Consider the following 15,811-nt stretch of genomic DNA (forward strand, 5'->3'; position numbering starts at 1 on the left):
CTTTGTTTACTATAGTTACCTTGTAGATTTTGATTATTATATACATTATTATATAAAAACAATGATTACCTACTTCAGCCCTATATACATTTCGGCCATTTGAAAATAGCCGATCTACAAGCACTTGTACAGAGGTTTGCATGGGAGGGACGTTACCTGATGTCCTCCTCGGACGTTGTGCACCACCTTCTCATAGCACACCTCCTCCATGTCGTGAAGCTGCTGGATCTGAACAAGGCACAGAAAGTACAAATGGTCTAGCGCTCGGCTGAACACGGCTCTTTTTCGCCACTATCTTGTCGCTGCAGTCGAAGCGATAGCGATCAATATGGTTATAACCTCTGGATTTCAGCAGGCGCTTTGTCAGCGTCTTATCGCCGTGTGACGAGTCGTGTATATGTCGTGCTTACACACGTTACTGAAACATCTAAACAATTGCTTTGCTATTTGGCATTTTAGGGCATGTCGATAAGATTCAAATTGCTGGACTTGCTAAAAGGAGGACAAAACAATGAATGCAATATTGGTCTGTGTCTGCTGTTATTGGCAGTTTATATGGAAAAGACGCTGTCACCTATACCCATAACTGCCCCCCGTAAAAATAAAAATGCTGGGGGAACGCTGGATTACTATAATGTCCCTATCTGTAGGCCTACATAACTTGGAGGGCGATGAGTCGACTGGAGGTGACTTTGCAACACTGGCAATGGCGACTCGCTCGATTTAGCACGCTTGGCGGTGGCTCAAGTCACCTCCAGGCGGCGCACCTGCGTCAAGGAAACCAAGTGCACCCTTTTCAATTTGATTGGTTTTCAAAAAGTATTGGTTATCAAATTATCGGCAATTAGGAAATGCGACAAGAAACTAAATAAATCGCCATGAATGCAAGGCTTCATAGTGTGTGAAATTGATAGAAAATAACTTAACCCATTAAGACCTGGAACGCATCTGTGTCACATTAGCTTGTAACCACTTTAACCATTATTTTAAACTCTGTCTGCAAATCTTTGAATATATATTATTTTGCAGCGAACGTTTTAAGTCAAATCTTTGCTTCTCGGGGGTCCCTGGAACAAACTATGGGGGGTCGGCAGCCGAATACATATCATTTGTGGGGAAAACTGTCCTCAGGTCTTAATGATTTGAGTAATTGTTTTAGGTGACTGCGTGTGTTTGTTGTTCACCTTGCCGGTGGCTTTGATGCCGACGAAGGTCATTCCGAGGGGAACGGGCCTGAAGCGCCCGTCGAAGAAGAACAGGCCGATGAAGGGGTTGACGTGCAGGAAGGACGCCACGTCCAGGTAGTTGGGCAGCGTGGCCGACAGTCCCAGGATCCGGATCATACTCTGAGTGGACTCCACCTGATACACACACACACACACACATGCATGGTCACACGTGCACACACACACGCGGTCGCACCCACCCACCCACAGGGTTTTCACTTGTTAAAACTGTGACGTGACAATGAAGATGATTCTGAACAGTTTTACACAAAGGATTGCTAAAAGGATATAACCTGATGATCCCAAGTCTCGTTTCCATTGAGGTCCTGTGCATTCAATTCATCAAGACATTAAAAGTCAAACAATAATATGCTCTCAGGCAGACTTGATGCCCGGCCACAAAACGGCCTGGCCAATCAGCGGCAGCTAGAGGCGGGATCAAGGCATACACAGTGCTGCCTTGATCCCGCCTCTAGCTGCCGCTGATTGGCCAGGCCGTTTTATGGCCGGAGCATCAAGTCTGCCTGAGCGTTCCCAGATGGGAGCAGGAGGGGGGAACCCAGTGTACTCTCTGCTGCCCCATCTGGCGGAGTCAGGTTAGGGGGGTCCCACTCCCCAGTCCAAATAGGATTATTTTGAGGGGTTGCGTCCTGAAAGGTTTGGGAACCATTGGTCTAGGTGACAAAGCAACACACACAGCCTGAACTCTGTGGACTTGTTGAGGTTACTGCGGACAGAAGTTTGTGTGCATTAAGAACTGCGGTAAAGGTAATCTTTGTCTCCAGGTAAACACACCACACGAAGAATGTATCTTGATAATGAAAACGTGATAATAAAAATGGATTTGCTCCTGAAATTACTTTTACCTTAAAGGGTTTATGCATTGCACTCTGCGGGTGTTGTGTGGGCGCGCGCACGTGTGTGTGGGCATGTGTGTGTAAGCAGGTGCGTGGGTGGGAAGGGGAATGAGTGAAGCAGCGGTGTGTGTGTGGCGTGCATGATGTGTATTGTGTACATGGCCCTATCTATGGGCCTCCTGCTGTGTTATGTGACAGGGAAGATTGGTAAGGCCTTTAATGTGATGCAGTACCTGTCAAACGTCCTATCAAGATAAGGCCCAACCAATCCCTGCGCGGGAGTATAGGTGCTGTGCGCCGCGCTGCAGATGTACATTAACCTATTTTGGGCGGGAACCTCTTTTGGTGTTAAGATATTATGTTATGCTTTAGCTATTGAAAAATAGCAGATCTACAAGCTCATAGCGCGCCACCGAGTGGCGCGCTACGAGCTTGTAGATCTGCTATTTTTGAAAAATCGAAGAACGACTGACATAGAAACATGGCTTTTTCAGAAAACTGTCAGGATGTAGAAGACATTTTTAGAATCTGATCTCAGGTCAGAATGGGTTAAGTTCAACTGTGGTGAAACAACCTGGTTGGGAGAACCAGGCTCTCAGGCCATGCCTTTACAACCTGGTTGGGAGAACCAGGCTCTCAGGCCATGCCTTTACAACCTGGTTGGGAGAACCAGGCTGTCAGGCCATGCCTTTACAACCTGGTTGGGAGAACAAGGCTCTCAGGCCATGCCTTTACAACCTGGTTGGGAGAACCAGGCTGTCAGGCCATGCCTTTACAACCTGTTTGGGAGAACCAGGCTGTCAGGCCATGCCTTTACAACCTGGTTGGGAGAACCAGGCTCTCAGGCCATGCCTTTACAACCTGGTTGGGAGAACCAGGCTCTCAGGCCATGCCTTTACAACCTGGTTGGGAGAACCAGGCTCTCTCAGGCCATGCCTTTACAACCTGGTTGGGAGAACCAGGCTCTCTCAGGCCATGCCTTTACAACCTGGTTGGGAGAACCAGGCTCTCTCAGGCCATGCCTTTACAACCTGGTTGGGAGAACCAGGCTCTCTCAGGCCATGCCTTTACAACCTGGTTGGGAGAACAAGGCTCTCAGGCCATGCCTTTACAACCTGGTTGGGAGAACCAGGCTCTCTCAGGCCATGCCTTTACAACCTGGTTGGGAGAACCAGGCTCTCAGGCCATGCCTTTACAACCTGGTTGGGAGAACCAGGCTCTCAGGCCATGCCTTTTTGACTCCAAGGAACAGCAATGTCCGTGTTCAACTAGCAATGTCCGTGTTCAACTAGCAATGTCCGTGTTCAACTAGCAATGTCCGTGTTCAAGTTTGTGTGTGACTATGTGACCAGTACCAATGAGCACCAAAAGTGGCACTGTTGTGCCAGAAACAGAGAGAGAGAGAGATCGTGTTAGAACCAATAGGAACTGAAATTGGAACGATACAGAGAAGAAATTGGAACGATACAAATTGGAACGATACAGAGAACTAATAGGAACTGAAATTGGAACAATACAGAGAAGAAATTGGAACGATACAGAGAAGAAATTGGAACGATACAGAGAAGAAATTGGAACGATACAGAGAAGAAATTGGAACGATAACAATTGGAACGATACAGAGAACCAATAGAGGGGAGTTGCACCACTCAGTTCACACGGGTGTGATTTCTTTATATGTGAGACCTTTAAATCCCACCTAAAGACCCACCTCTACACCTTGGCCTTTAACCCGGGTTGAATTTCCATGGTCCATGTTTTGTATTTTCAGTGTGTTTGCTGTTGTTCTCCGTGTTTAGCTACAGTGTATTTATTTGTATTCTTCTGTACAGCACTTTGTAAACTCTGAGTTGTAAAATTAATCAAAAAGTGGATTGGATTGGATATGGGTTTAACTGCTTTTCCATATAGAGGTTGAAGAATCAATTAGCTCCCCGATACTTCCATTTTTGTATCTAATTGTTCTTCAGTATTGTTCTTTAGCTAAAACACGGTTTGTTCCCTAGGGATGCTCTGATACAACAACGTAGCATTAATATAGTAAAAAGGCATTTTAGAGAAGCTTTATGTTGAATGTCATGCATAATAATGGAATTAGTCAACCTGGCCAAGAAAACACGTGCTTTTCCGAGCACAACACAGACTTTGCTCTAAAAACCAATTCCATAAAATACAAAAGAAAAGCACAAGGGGGTTTTGTTTAGCCCATTTTGGGCTAACACCAAAAGGGGTTCCCCTTTTGGTGTTAGCATTATGTTATGCTTTAGCTATTGAAAAATAGCAGATCTACAAGCTCATAGCGCGCCACCGAGTGGCGCGCTACGAGCTTGTAGGTCTGCTATTTTTGAAAAATCGAAGAACGACTGACATAGAAACATAGTTTTTTCAGAAAACTGTCCGGATGTAGAAGACATTTTTAGAATCTGATCTCAGGTCAGAATGGGTTAGTTTCCTGGGATTTCCATATTCATGTGCATAACGAGGTGAAAAGAAGCACCTGGCACATCAGCAGCAGCAGCCATAATTCTATCTGCACAGTCAATTATGGCAGGCTGTCAGGTGTGGCAGTAACTGGGTGGAGAGAGGCTTTGGTCTGCATGGTGATCTACTAGATTGGATTGAAGTGGCAAATATGAACCAACAAGTTTACAGGGTTACAAACTCCCTCAGAGGACGTACGTACAGGTAGGGGTGGGCAAAAATCGAATAATTATGACATATTATTTACTCAATACCTCCATATACAGTATTAACACCCCGAACGCCTGGGGTTATTGAATCCATTAAATCATAGCGCCCAGCGATTTATAGCAGCGGAGCACATTTAGCAACGGACCGGATGCTATCCCGGATGTGGCTGAAGTAGCTTGGTGTAAGCCAAAACACTCTCGATGCGATCGACAACAACGGGAGGTATGATCCACCAGCCTGTGGAGCGATGCGATCGGTTTTGATATCAATAATCTCCGTCCTTTTGATCAATCTCCATCCTGAGCGCTGGGCGTTACTAATTGATTGAACGGAGAACTCCGTCCTTGCCACTCAGGGTGTTAATATTGCTATATTATGGCGATAATATGACCAGTGTCGGGGAACGTTACTTTTAACAGTATTCCGTTACATTACAGGATTACCTTTTGAGAAAAGTAATTTGTTAGATTATTTTTGCATCGACAATTAAAACCCACCCACGAGGAAGTTTGGCAAAAAAAAAATACATAAATCAAGAGTGCAGCCTACCCGAGTGTTGTGGAGCTGTGCTGGGCTTGCTTCACCATGACTAATTTGCACTGATGTTGATCTCCTCCTTTCACCAATAAATCCCAAAATAGTGTGAATACTTCCACAGCCTCACTGAAGGATAAACTCTCTTTGTTCTCTCAATCTCTGTCATTTCACACACGTGCGACAACGGAATGTAAACCATGTAAGGACAGCCGTGTGTCACACCAAAAGTGGTGACCAATTTAATATAGATTATAGATCATATAGATTACAATGATTATGCAATCACCACAGACTGAAAAGCATGGGTCACTGGTTTCCATGTAACACCCGCAATGTGACAGTGTTGCTTGCAGCCTTTCACGCCTCCGTTGGCAGAGAGTTCATTCATTCAGGAAACGTCTTAAATGTAACTAAGTTATGCCATTGTTTTGGAAAAGCTAACCGAATTGCAAAATAGCCATAGCTATGCCTGTGAACACAAAAGCCACCTTGATCCTACGTGTATTTTAATATTACAGGCCATTTCCAAAAGGAAAATATTAGGCCCACAATCAGTAGAGTTCTTCTGTCTTTGTAGTCTGCATTCAAATGAGGCTGCGGTTTTTCCCACTCTGTCCTCTTTAGCATGGTGGGGCTGATCTGAGTCTCTCTCTTGGCTATTGGTGAGACAGCACCTAAGGGAGGAATCTAACAGGGGCTTTTACGACATGTCACATTTAAAAGGCTGGTTGTTTTTCATCATAAATGGCCCTGCTGAGTGCAATTTGATGTCTGGGAGAGGACGCCCTAATGATCTTAAGAGAACATTCTCCATTCTTCCTGTGCTGCAAATAGGAGGCGGCGGTTAAGACGATGAGCCATTCCTGGTGATATCTTGCCCAAAAAACACAACAACAATAATGTTAACGGAACCTATTCAGCTTAATACATCAACATGTTCAGATAAATGTTATCAGAGAGCACTTCTAAAATACTATATTTCTAAAGGATTGTGCTTCTCTAACTACATCATTTTTGTAGAGCATTTCCGTGGGCTGACTAACCCTGTCACTGCGTCTTGTGGATTTGCATTGTATTTGTGTTTGCCGTCATTACTCGTGGGTGTGTAACGATCAAGGCTGCAGAGAGGAAAGGAAAGATGCAAGTATCTAAAGTGCATTTCCTTGCAAAAAATAAATACAAATTAAATAAACAACAACAATGTCCTGTTTACTCGTTTCTACCGACCTGATGAAAACAACATGAGCCAAACCACTGAGAAGACATGCCACCCTCGTTGTGATGCAAATTAGACCCAATTCGAAGCCCTGAAGCCTCTGGTCTAAATTCAGGGGTTAACAACATTTTCGGGCACAAGATCTACTGAACCATTTGACAACACAACAACACAGAATATATATTTTGCACTATACTATTCTGGGGGAAAAAAATAATCCAAGCAGGCATAGATGTGTTGGACTTTCAATCTAAAATGAAAAATACTTAATCAGTCTTGCAGAAAGATCACACGAAATCCAATTTCACTTCTTGTTGCCGAACTTGCCGTCTATGGCAGCAGCACTAAAGTGGGAAATAGCAGCCAGTATGTTAAAGTCAAGTTGGGAGCTGCTGGTTGCAATCTCCAAAGAGACAACAATGTGGTCATATTTCACTGTTGATCAGTTGTGCTGAAAGAAAGTCTTCACGTGAGAAATGTCCAAAAACACACAGGCAACATCCACGGGGAGTCCTTCATATGCACTGTTTTCTGCAGAGATTTGCGAATGTTATGATAGTTAAAATCGGTGGACAACCCTCAACCGCCTGAGGACAGGAGTCGGACGTTTCGGTGCAGCCATGCAGAAATGGGGTCTCAAAGACAGTGGCGCCCACTGCGAATGTGGGGACCCACTACAGACTGTGGAACACGTGCTGACCAGCTGCCCCATATACCGGCCACCGAATGGTGATCGTGGGCTAATTGACCGAGACAATGACACACTGGACTGGCTTGCTGCTGCAACGGAGCTGAAGGTCTAAGGACATACGACAGAAGAAGAAATGTCCAAAAACACAGGCAACATCCACGCGTCCTTCATATTCAGTGTTTTCTGCAGAGATTTGCGAATGTTATGATAGTTAAAATCTGAGCTTTATGGGCATGCAGCACCACGGTGACTAAATCCATGTATGCATGTGGAAAATGTCCTCACAGCTTGTCCTTCCGTGGCGAAATTATGAGCGACTCCTTTCGTGCACAAAATGCCATGAGACTGAAGTGGCCACTTTAGCTTCACCAACAGGCTTCATGAACACAGACTGTAGTGTTGCTGCTTGTTGAGATTTCAGCTCATTCATCAGGAAAGCATCTGTATCATTTTTTTGAGTGGTGCAACCACTCCTATAGACAGCTATGTGTGTCCCTGGGTCTGTCTGTCCGAGCACGGAAATAGCATTTGGTTGGTTTTCACCACCAAGTGTCACTGTTGCGCAGGCTAACACACACGCACGCACGCAGACTAGCACACAGACTAGCACGCGCGCGCGCACACACACACACACACACACACACACACACACACACACACACACACACACACACACACACACACACACACACACACACACACACACACACACACACACACACACACACACACACACACACACACACACACACACACACACACACACACACACACACACCTTCCAGGGGGTCTGGATGTTCCCCGGGGACCCCCCGTGGACTCCCACACAGTAACTCTGTCTTTTGTCTTGTTGGCATCTCTTCCTGAAGCCGTTCTCAATACTGCTATCTGGTTTGGCCTCGTTAGCTGTGGTTGAAAGGTAGTAGTAGTCTAGTACTAAACAGTTAACACACCTGGTTTGGCCTCGTTAGCTGTGGTTGAAAGGTAGTAGTAGTCTAGTACTAAACAGTTAACACACCTGGTTTGGCCTCGTTAGCTGTGGTTGAAAGGTAGTAGTAGTCTAGTACTAAACAGTTAACACACCTGGACCATTGATATGCTGCCAGGTCCATTCCTGTGTTTAATCACGATACAAACAGTTGGGGTTCATATTCTAACCGGCAAGCCTGAGAACAAGAGGACCGCAGACGATATGAGTGGATGTTTTTGTCTAGGTTCTCAAATTGCTCCACCATCGACCAAAAAGGCCCTTGGGGATCGAGCGGTCGATCGTAAAGACACCGTTTCCCACCCCTGTGATGTTTTGATTGGCGTTGTGATTCCGAGTGTGTGCGATTGATCACGTCTAGCGCCGCGTCCCGCTTAACCCCTTTTTGGCGGGAACCCCATTTAGTGTTTTAAAGCATCACATTATACTTTAGCTATTGAAAAATAGCAGATCTACAAGCTCATAGCGCGGCACCGAGTGCCGCGCTACGAGCTTGTAGATCTGCATTTTTTTTTAAATCGTGAAAATGTGGCGTAAATCTTTGAATATATATTCTAACGTTTTTAACTCAAATCTTTGCTTCTGGGAAGGGTCCCTGGAACAACATATTTTCAGATGGGGGTCGGCGGCCAATTACATACATATTTTTGGGGGTCCTTGACATGAAAATGTTTGAGAACGACTGACATAGAAACATAGTTTTTTCAGAAAACTGTCAAGATTTAGAAGGCATTTGTAGAATTGTCCTCAGGTCTAAATGGGTTAAAATGAATGGACACCTAGAGAGAGTGTTCTCTCCTCTCCTGAAACAGCTCTCACACCCACCGGTGTTATTGTATCCCTTCCTACAGCTAAAGATCCATCCTTTGGGGAATAGTTGTTTTCTCTTCCTGCCTCCATATTTTATTGACGGGACGACTCATCTTTTTTCATTTCCAGAGGCAACACTCTTGCTTACAGTGCACCAATCAATAATTCAGCAAATAAATGAATAAAACAATGTTAATAAGAGGAATCCCTTCAACTGTGTAGTTGCCTAATTTATGCTCCGTCGCTCAACGGTGTCGCACGCCGAAAATAGACGACGTACAAGACTAGGACTGTCACAATCATGAAATAAATTGTTCTACGAATAATTGTAATTAATGTTGGAATTGTGTTTTTGGTATTGAACATTGGGAGAAAACATTTTACTTGTTATGCTTTGTAAAAAATTAAAAGAAGAAAAAAGGACTGGGCAGATAAATACTAAATACTATATTACTAACAATAACCAGTACTAATAATCTGCAAAGCATTTGCTGTTTTGTTCTATGACTAAAACGGGCCATATACTTAACCCATTTTTACCTGAGATCAGATTCTAAAAATGTCTTCTACATCCTGACAGTTTTCTGAAAAAGCTATGTTTCTATGTCAGTCGTTCTTCCATTTAAAAAAAATAGCAGACCTATAAGCTCATAGCGCAGCACTCGGTGGCGCGCTGTGAGCTTGTAGATCTGCTATTTTTCAATAGCTAAAGCATAACATAATGCTAACACCAAAAGGGGTTCCCGCCCAAAATGGGTTAATAAAATGGGGCGTCAGGGCTCAGGGGTAGAGTGGCCGGTAGAGCAGCCGGATGGGAACCATGAGATTCCATGAGGTTCCCAGTTCGAACCCGGGCTCCCCCAGAGTTAGTGTCGAAGTGTCCTTGAGCAAGACGGGAACCCCTAATTGCTCCCGATGTGCAGGTGGGTGACTTGTATGGTTTCTGCCGCCATCGGTGTGTGAATGGGTGAATGTGATGCACAATCTATGTAAAGCACCTTGGATAAAGGTGCTATATAAATGCACCATTTTACCATTTATTATATGAAAAAATTGCCATAACTCACATACAGATGAACGGAAACCGCTCTAAAGATCATCCAACGTAATAACGATTAGCTCAAATAATTGTGATCAGGTGCTTACTTAATAATCGTGACAGGTCTATGTTTATGTAACGCATCGTAAGCTTGCAGGTTGGGTATTTTCGGCACTCGGCGAAGTATGACTCGGGCTTAAGGTTCCCCAAACAACCCATATTTTAAATCTCGCAGCCTGTTATGGCAAGGAAAAAAAGAATAGTGAAGATTTGGTCTGACAAGGAAAAATGCAGTCTGGAAGACAGCAGCTCTCCATATGTCAAGGAGGATCCTGCCACAGACACACACCAATGTAAAGTGAATGTTCAGTGCAGCGATGTAAAAGTTTTAGTCCATAAAAATCCTGCAGCCATTGTGGAAATGTGACTTTTTCTACTAAAAAAAAGAATCAGTTGGATTTCTGTGCTAGTTTTGGTCTTAATGATCGCTATATTATTTTTGTATGCAAAGTATTCAGGGAGATGGATCACACCGCTGACTTTAAACGAAACTGTTAAGGAGAAAAGGCGATACTCAACGTTTATCATGCAGATGAAGTAGTTGTGTGAAGATTGGATGCTTGTGCATCTATTCTGAGGCAGCTCGTATAATGTTTACATTTAATGAGCTTTCTTTTTCCACCCTCGCATGAAACTATCAATACATCAATCGGAAGGAAGCCATCAATGATACGTATAGAGCTACGTTCTCAAACAGCACAGGTCTGCACTAATTATGGAAGCTGAGAGAGAGACGGACAGACACGCACAGACTCCATAGGCGGTTAACTCTCCAGAGGCTATCATTTGACTTGATTGATTTAACCTGGTGCTCCCTATTTTGGGCCAAAAAAGGAGAGAAAAACAGACATTTTCAAAAATAGCCAGGGTGCAGTGACAGTTTTTGGTTTAGACTAGTCATTGGTTAGACCAGTCATTAGTCCTACAACTTCTAAATTGCTCTTAATTAGAGCAGAGACAGGACAATAGCAGAAACACAATGCCATTTAGATTCAAAATCAGACCATGATCTGATGGTCTGAGGTTGACACTAATGGGCTTGATGGGTGGACTTAATCCCCTCAAAGGTAAATCACACTTTAATCATTGACCTTCGGAAACCTACCTAGATTAAGCCAAACTAAATTTAAATATAAGATTGAGAAACTTTTAGTTCATCTAGTAAGACTAAACCTTAATTGCCCAGACTCTTCTTCAACAAAGATGGCGAAAGCAAACATTCTTTGTTCGGTACTCATACAATAGTTTGGTACAAAACACTGAAGTCCTTAAACCAGAAACCTAAACCTAACCTCCCACGGGGCAGCACACCTAAACCTAACCTTAACCCATGTCTAACCAATGACTAGTCTAAACTAAGTATGCACCCCCAATAAAATACATTTCAGTTCATGTGTGTATTTCTACGATGTTACTTGTTTGCTTGTTCATTTTGTAATTAATGTTAAATGAACTTTACAAACAAATCCAAAGATTTTGCACTTTTGGACAAAGTATCTTTCAAAACATTAGCAATCTGTGGTTTAGGTTATCCGTTTCCCAAACAGTGGGACGGGACAAAGTAGTAGTGAAAATGGCAGATCTACAAGGTACTCAGCATGGCGCGAAGCGACGCAGTGTGACCTTGTAGATCAGCCATTTTCACTAGTTTGGCAAACAGAACGGGATGGGACCCCTCAAAAAGTTGGCATCGGTTCGAGCTCTAAATTCCCTTCCGAAAAGAGAGAGAGGTGTGCAACAAAGCATCCAGTCAGCGCTTCTGAGGTAAAAAAAGAAAATCAGTTAAACCTGCAGATAAATAGGCTGTGAACCGAGTAAACAGCGGCCACATGTAGAGGCTGCTTTTCAATTACCCAGCAGTTAACCTCGCCCAGAGGTCCGCCGTCACCACGCAGTGCGGAAAGCAAAGCACTTCCTCTAGTCGTGTGCATCCTTGGCTCTCACAACCCCTCTGTCTGTCTCTCTGGACTTCAGTGTTTTGTTTTGGGATCTTCTCTATACCAGCACGGATTCCTTTAAAATCCCACTTTAATGGGTTAACCTTGTACTTTAACTCTCACTAAGAAATGTATGTGCTACTTACTGTATATCGGCGTGTGTTTGTGTACTATGTCTATATACAAAAGTGGTCAGGAGGTGCACGCACAAGTCGCACATCCCAGGTTAATTCAATGGGTGCTCGAACAAAAAGGACAGACTGCAAAAGAAAGAATAAGTCTGCACACCGTTTGAAAGCTCCACAAAAGCGTTATTTACCAAAGCAGGGTAAAAAACACAAGGTTTCGCCCTCTGTGGCCTTCGTCAGGTATCTGACGAAGGCCACAGAGGCCTTTGTCAGATAAGTTTTCTTTATTCAATTTTTTTATCCTGAAAAGTAACGGTGATGGATATATGAGTTTTCCACCCGACACAGACGATATACTTATACGTAGTATGTAGTTGCGCGGCCGTGTCTCACACCAAAGATAGCAGATCTGCAAACTGTTACGTTTTGTATATCGGCTATGTTCGGCGTCAGACACGATGCACATCCCAAGTGTAAATCAGGGTTTTTACCTTATCCCATTTTGACCTGAGATCAGATTCTAAAAATGTCTTCTACATCTTGACAGTTTTCTGAAAAAGCTATGTCTCTATGTCAGTGGTTCTTCGATTTAAAAAAAAAATAGCAGACCTACAAGCTCGTAGCGCGCCACCGAGTGGCGCGCTACGAGCTTGTAGATCTGCTATTTTTCAATAGCTAAAGCATAACATAATGCTAACACCAAAATGGGTTAAGAGTATATATGAATAGAGACGGCACCCGAGTTCTCCTCCCATCCACTTGCATGAAGTTGCTCTAAAGCGCATGAGGCGATTTCACTCCTCCTTTCCGAGTAGGAACAGAGTGCATTCTGGGATGGATTTGCCCCAAACACATGAACGCGCTGCCGTTGACCATCATTGCACGCGTTCACGTGCGTTCACATATGAAACAGCGTTCACGATGATACGTGAACGTGCACAATGATAGTCAATGGACAAGCGCGTTCATGTGTTTGGGCCCACGCTGCAATACCAAATTCGGCCACTATGTCCATTTCACCTCAGGGTTTCCTCCGGGTGCCGTCTCTATTCATATATACTCTAAGGTTTTTACGCATCCGTTTGGATCAGCGTTAGGCATGAGCGAGATACAGATAAATAAATCAACAGCTCCTTTATATACGTCGCCTGAGGGGACCTGAGAATTGTCCGTCCTCTCCGTTTATCAATTTCCTGGGTGAGATTGACACCTGACGGCGGCTCATCAGGCTGAAACACACAATGTGGGACGCAGGACACCAGCCATCTCCCCCTCCGCCTGACGCAGGACACCAGCCATCTCCCCCTCCGCCTGACGCAGGACACCAGCCATCTCCCCCTCCGCCTGACGCAGGACACCAGCCATCTCCCCCTCCGCCTGACGCAGGACACCAGCCATCTCCCCCTCCGCCTGTTCTGCATTTGCATAATCACTCTAACCCATTTAAGACCTGAGACCAGATTCTACAAATGTCTTCTAGCTCCTGACAGCTTTTTGAAAAACCTACCTTTCTATATAAAAGATTATACTGTACGTATTCGGCCGACGACCAGCATTTGAAAATGTTTTGTAACAGGGAAGCAGCAAAGATTTGAGTTAAAAAACGTGCCCTGTGAAAGAATATATTCACTGATTTGCGCGCCGCATTTTCACAATTTTTCAAAACTAGCAGATCTACAAGCTCATATCTCAGCACTTGGTGCCGTGCTATGAGCTTGTATATCTGTTATTTTTCAACAGCTAAAGTTTTAAATAATGGTTAAGGCGGTTAAAGGCCAAGGCGACACAGATGCGTTCCAGGTCTTAATAGGCTAATATCCCAAACGTCCAGGCGGATTCCTGCACGGGCAACCTGCCACTCATCATCAAGGGAAATCAGCCTTGCAGACAAGACGTCGGCATCGGTACGTACGGACGGACGGCCGAGACGAGACGGTGGCTGATAATCCTGGCAGGACCTGGCAGAGGCATTCCATTCACGAGGCAGTGTGCAAACTCAGCTACACTGCTATATAATGTGTCCAGAGCACGGTGCACCACGACGTAAGCCAATTCTGCTGGTAGTGTGTTGGGAATAAAATTGTGCACAATGCAGGAGGCTAGCAAAAGTAAAATATGGTCTGATTGTGTGTTGGCCCGTCAGAACTTCATGACCTTTCTATTTTTTGTTTTACTTAATTTTTATCCCACGATTTTGTAACCCATTTTTCACCCCTGTGTCAATTATCTAATGTGATCCTAGGCTCTACACACCCTCCGCCAACCTAGTCCCCATATATGGGGGACATGGGGAGAGAAACGGAAGCAACTCATGCTTCCTTCATGCCTGAGTGTCCAAGTTGCTCCTTTACACATGACAGGGGGAGTTTCCCTGGTTGGACGTAGCACGTGGAAGGAACACGTTATTCCAACCAGTTCCTTTCCCCTCCATCAGGCGCCCCGGCTGGCCAGGGGGAGGCAGTTTAACTTCATGACCTTTCAAAGGAATAAGTTATGCCTAAAATGGTGATATTGGTATTGGCGAGTGAGCCAGTCTATGCCATTCCCATACCACATCATTTATCACATGATGATATGTAATTTACTGTAATCAATTATTTTGTATTTGGAATGCTTCAGTTGACGTTGTACTACTGTTTAATAATAAAAATGTGTATTTATTCCTAGATCAGTGGTTCTCAAACCTTTTCATTTCAAGGACCCTTTGGAACCCTGTGAGTCCCTGGCCTGTACCTCACTTTGACAACCATGTCCTAGATTTTAATTTAAATTTAAATTACACACTGGTATTGGTACTCCGTATCGACTGATACCCAAGTTATGGGTAGCGGAGTCGGTATCGGGAAGGGAAAGAAATTGTATCAGTACTTATATCTCTACTAAATGATTTCCGATCTCTCACTGTGTAGATTTAGATTCAAGCTCATACATTTTTAAACACAGAATACCTCACATAGCAATGATTACAGCTCGAAGATGTGTTCTCAGTATTAATAGGGAAATGTACATTAACACCTTCCTGTGGCTATAATAATAAACAAGATGAGATTCGAGCAAAACAACTGACACCAACAATGCTCTGTTTCTGCCAGTGACAATCACAAAACAACTGACACCAACAATGCTCTGTTTCTGCCAGTGACAATCACAAAACAACTGACACCAACAATGCTCTGTTTCTGCCAGTGACAATCACAAAACAACTGACACCAACAATGCTCTGTTTCTGCCAGTGACAATCACAAAACAACTGACACCAACAATGCTCTGTTTCTGCCAGTGACAATCACAAAACAACTGACACCAACAATGCTCTGTTTCTGCCAGTGACAATCACAAAACAACTGACACCAACAATGCTCTGTTTCTGCCAGTGACAATCACAAAACAACTGACACCAACAATGCTCTGTTTCTGCCAGTGACAATCACAAAACAACTGACACCAACAATGCTCTGTTTCTGCCAGTGACAATCACAAAACAACTGACACCAACAATGCTCTGTTTCTGCCAGTGACAATCACAAAACAACTGACACCAACAATGCTCTGTTTCTGCCAGTGACAATCACAAAACAACTGACACCAACAATGCTCTGTTTCTGCCAGTGACAATCACAAAACAACTGAC

The 15,811-nt window shown here is 44.1% G+C and overlaps 1 protein-coding gene across 1 annotated transcript in view; it reads right to left on the reverse strand.

Annotated features, from left to right (window-relative positions):
• The window catches only part of LOC306925120 (activating signal cointegrator 1 complex subunit 3-like), a 250,456-nt gene that overhangs the window by 148,994 nt on the left and 85,651 nt on the right, over positions 1-15,811 (reverse strand). Inside the window, exons 10-11 of the mRNA XM_079503798.1 lie at positions 1,185-1,361; positions 157-228 (exon numbers count right to left, since the gene is read on the reverse strand). Coding sequence (XP_079359924.1) covers positions 157-228; positions 1,185-1,361 — 249 coding nt within the window. The remainder of the gene's footprint in view (positions 1-156; positions 229-1,184; positions 1,362-15,811) is intronic.

This window comes from Electrona antarctica (genome assembly GCF_951216825.1).
Source record: "Electrona antarctica genome assembly, chromosome: 6".
Lineage (NCBI taxonomy): Eukaryota > Metazoa > Chordata > Actinopteri > Myctophiformes > Myctophidae > Electrona > Electrona antarctica.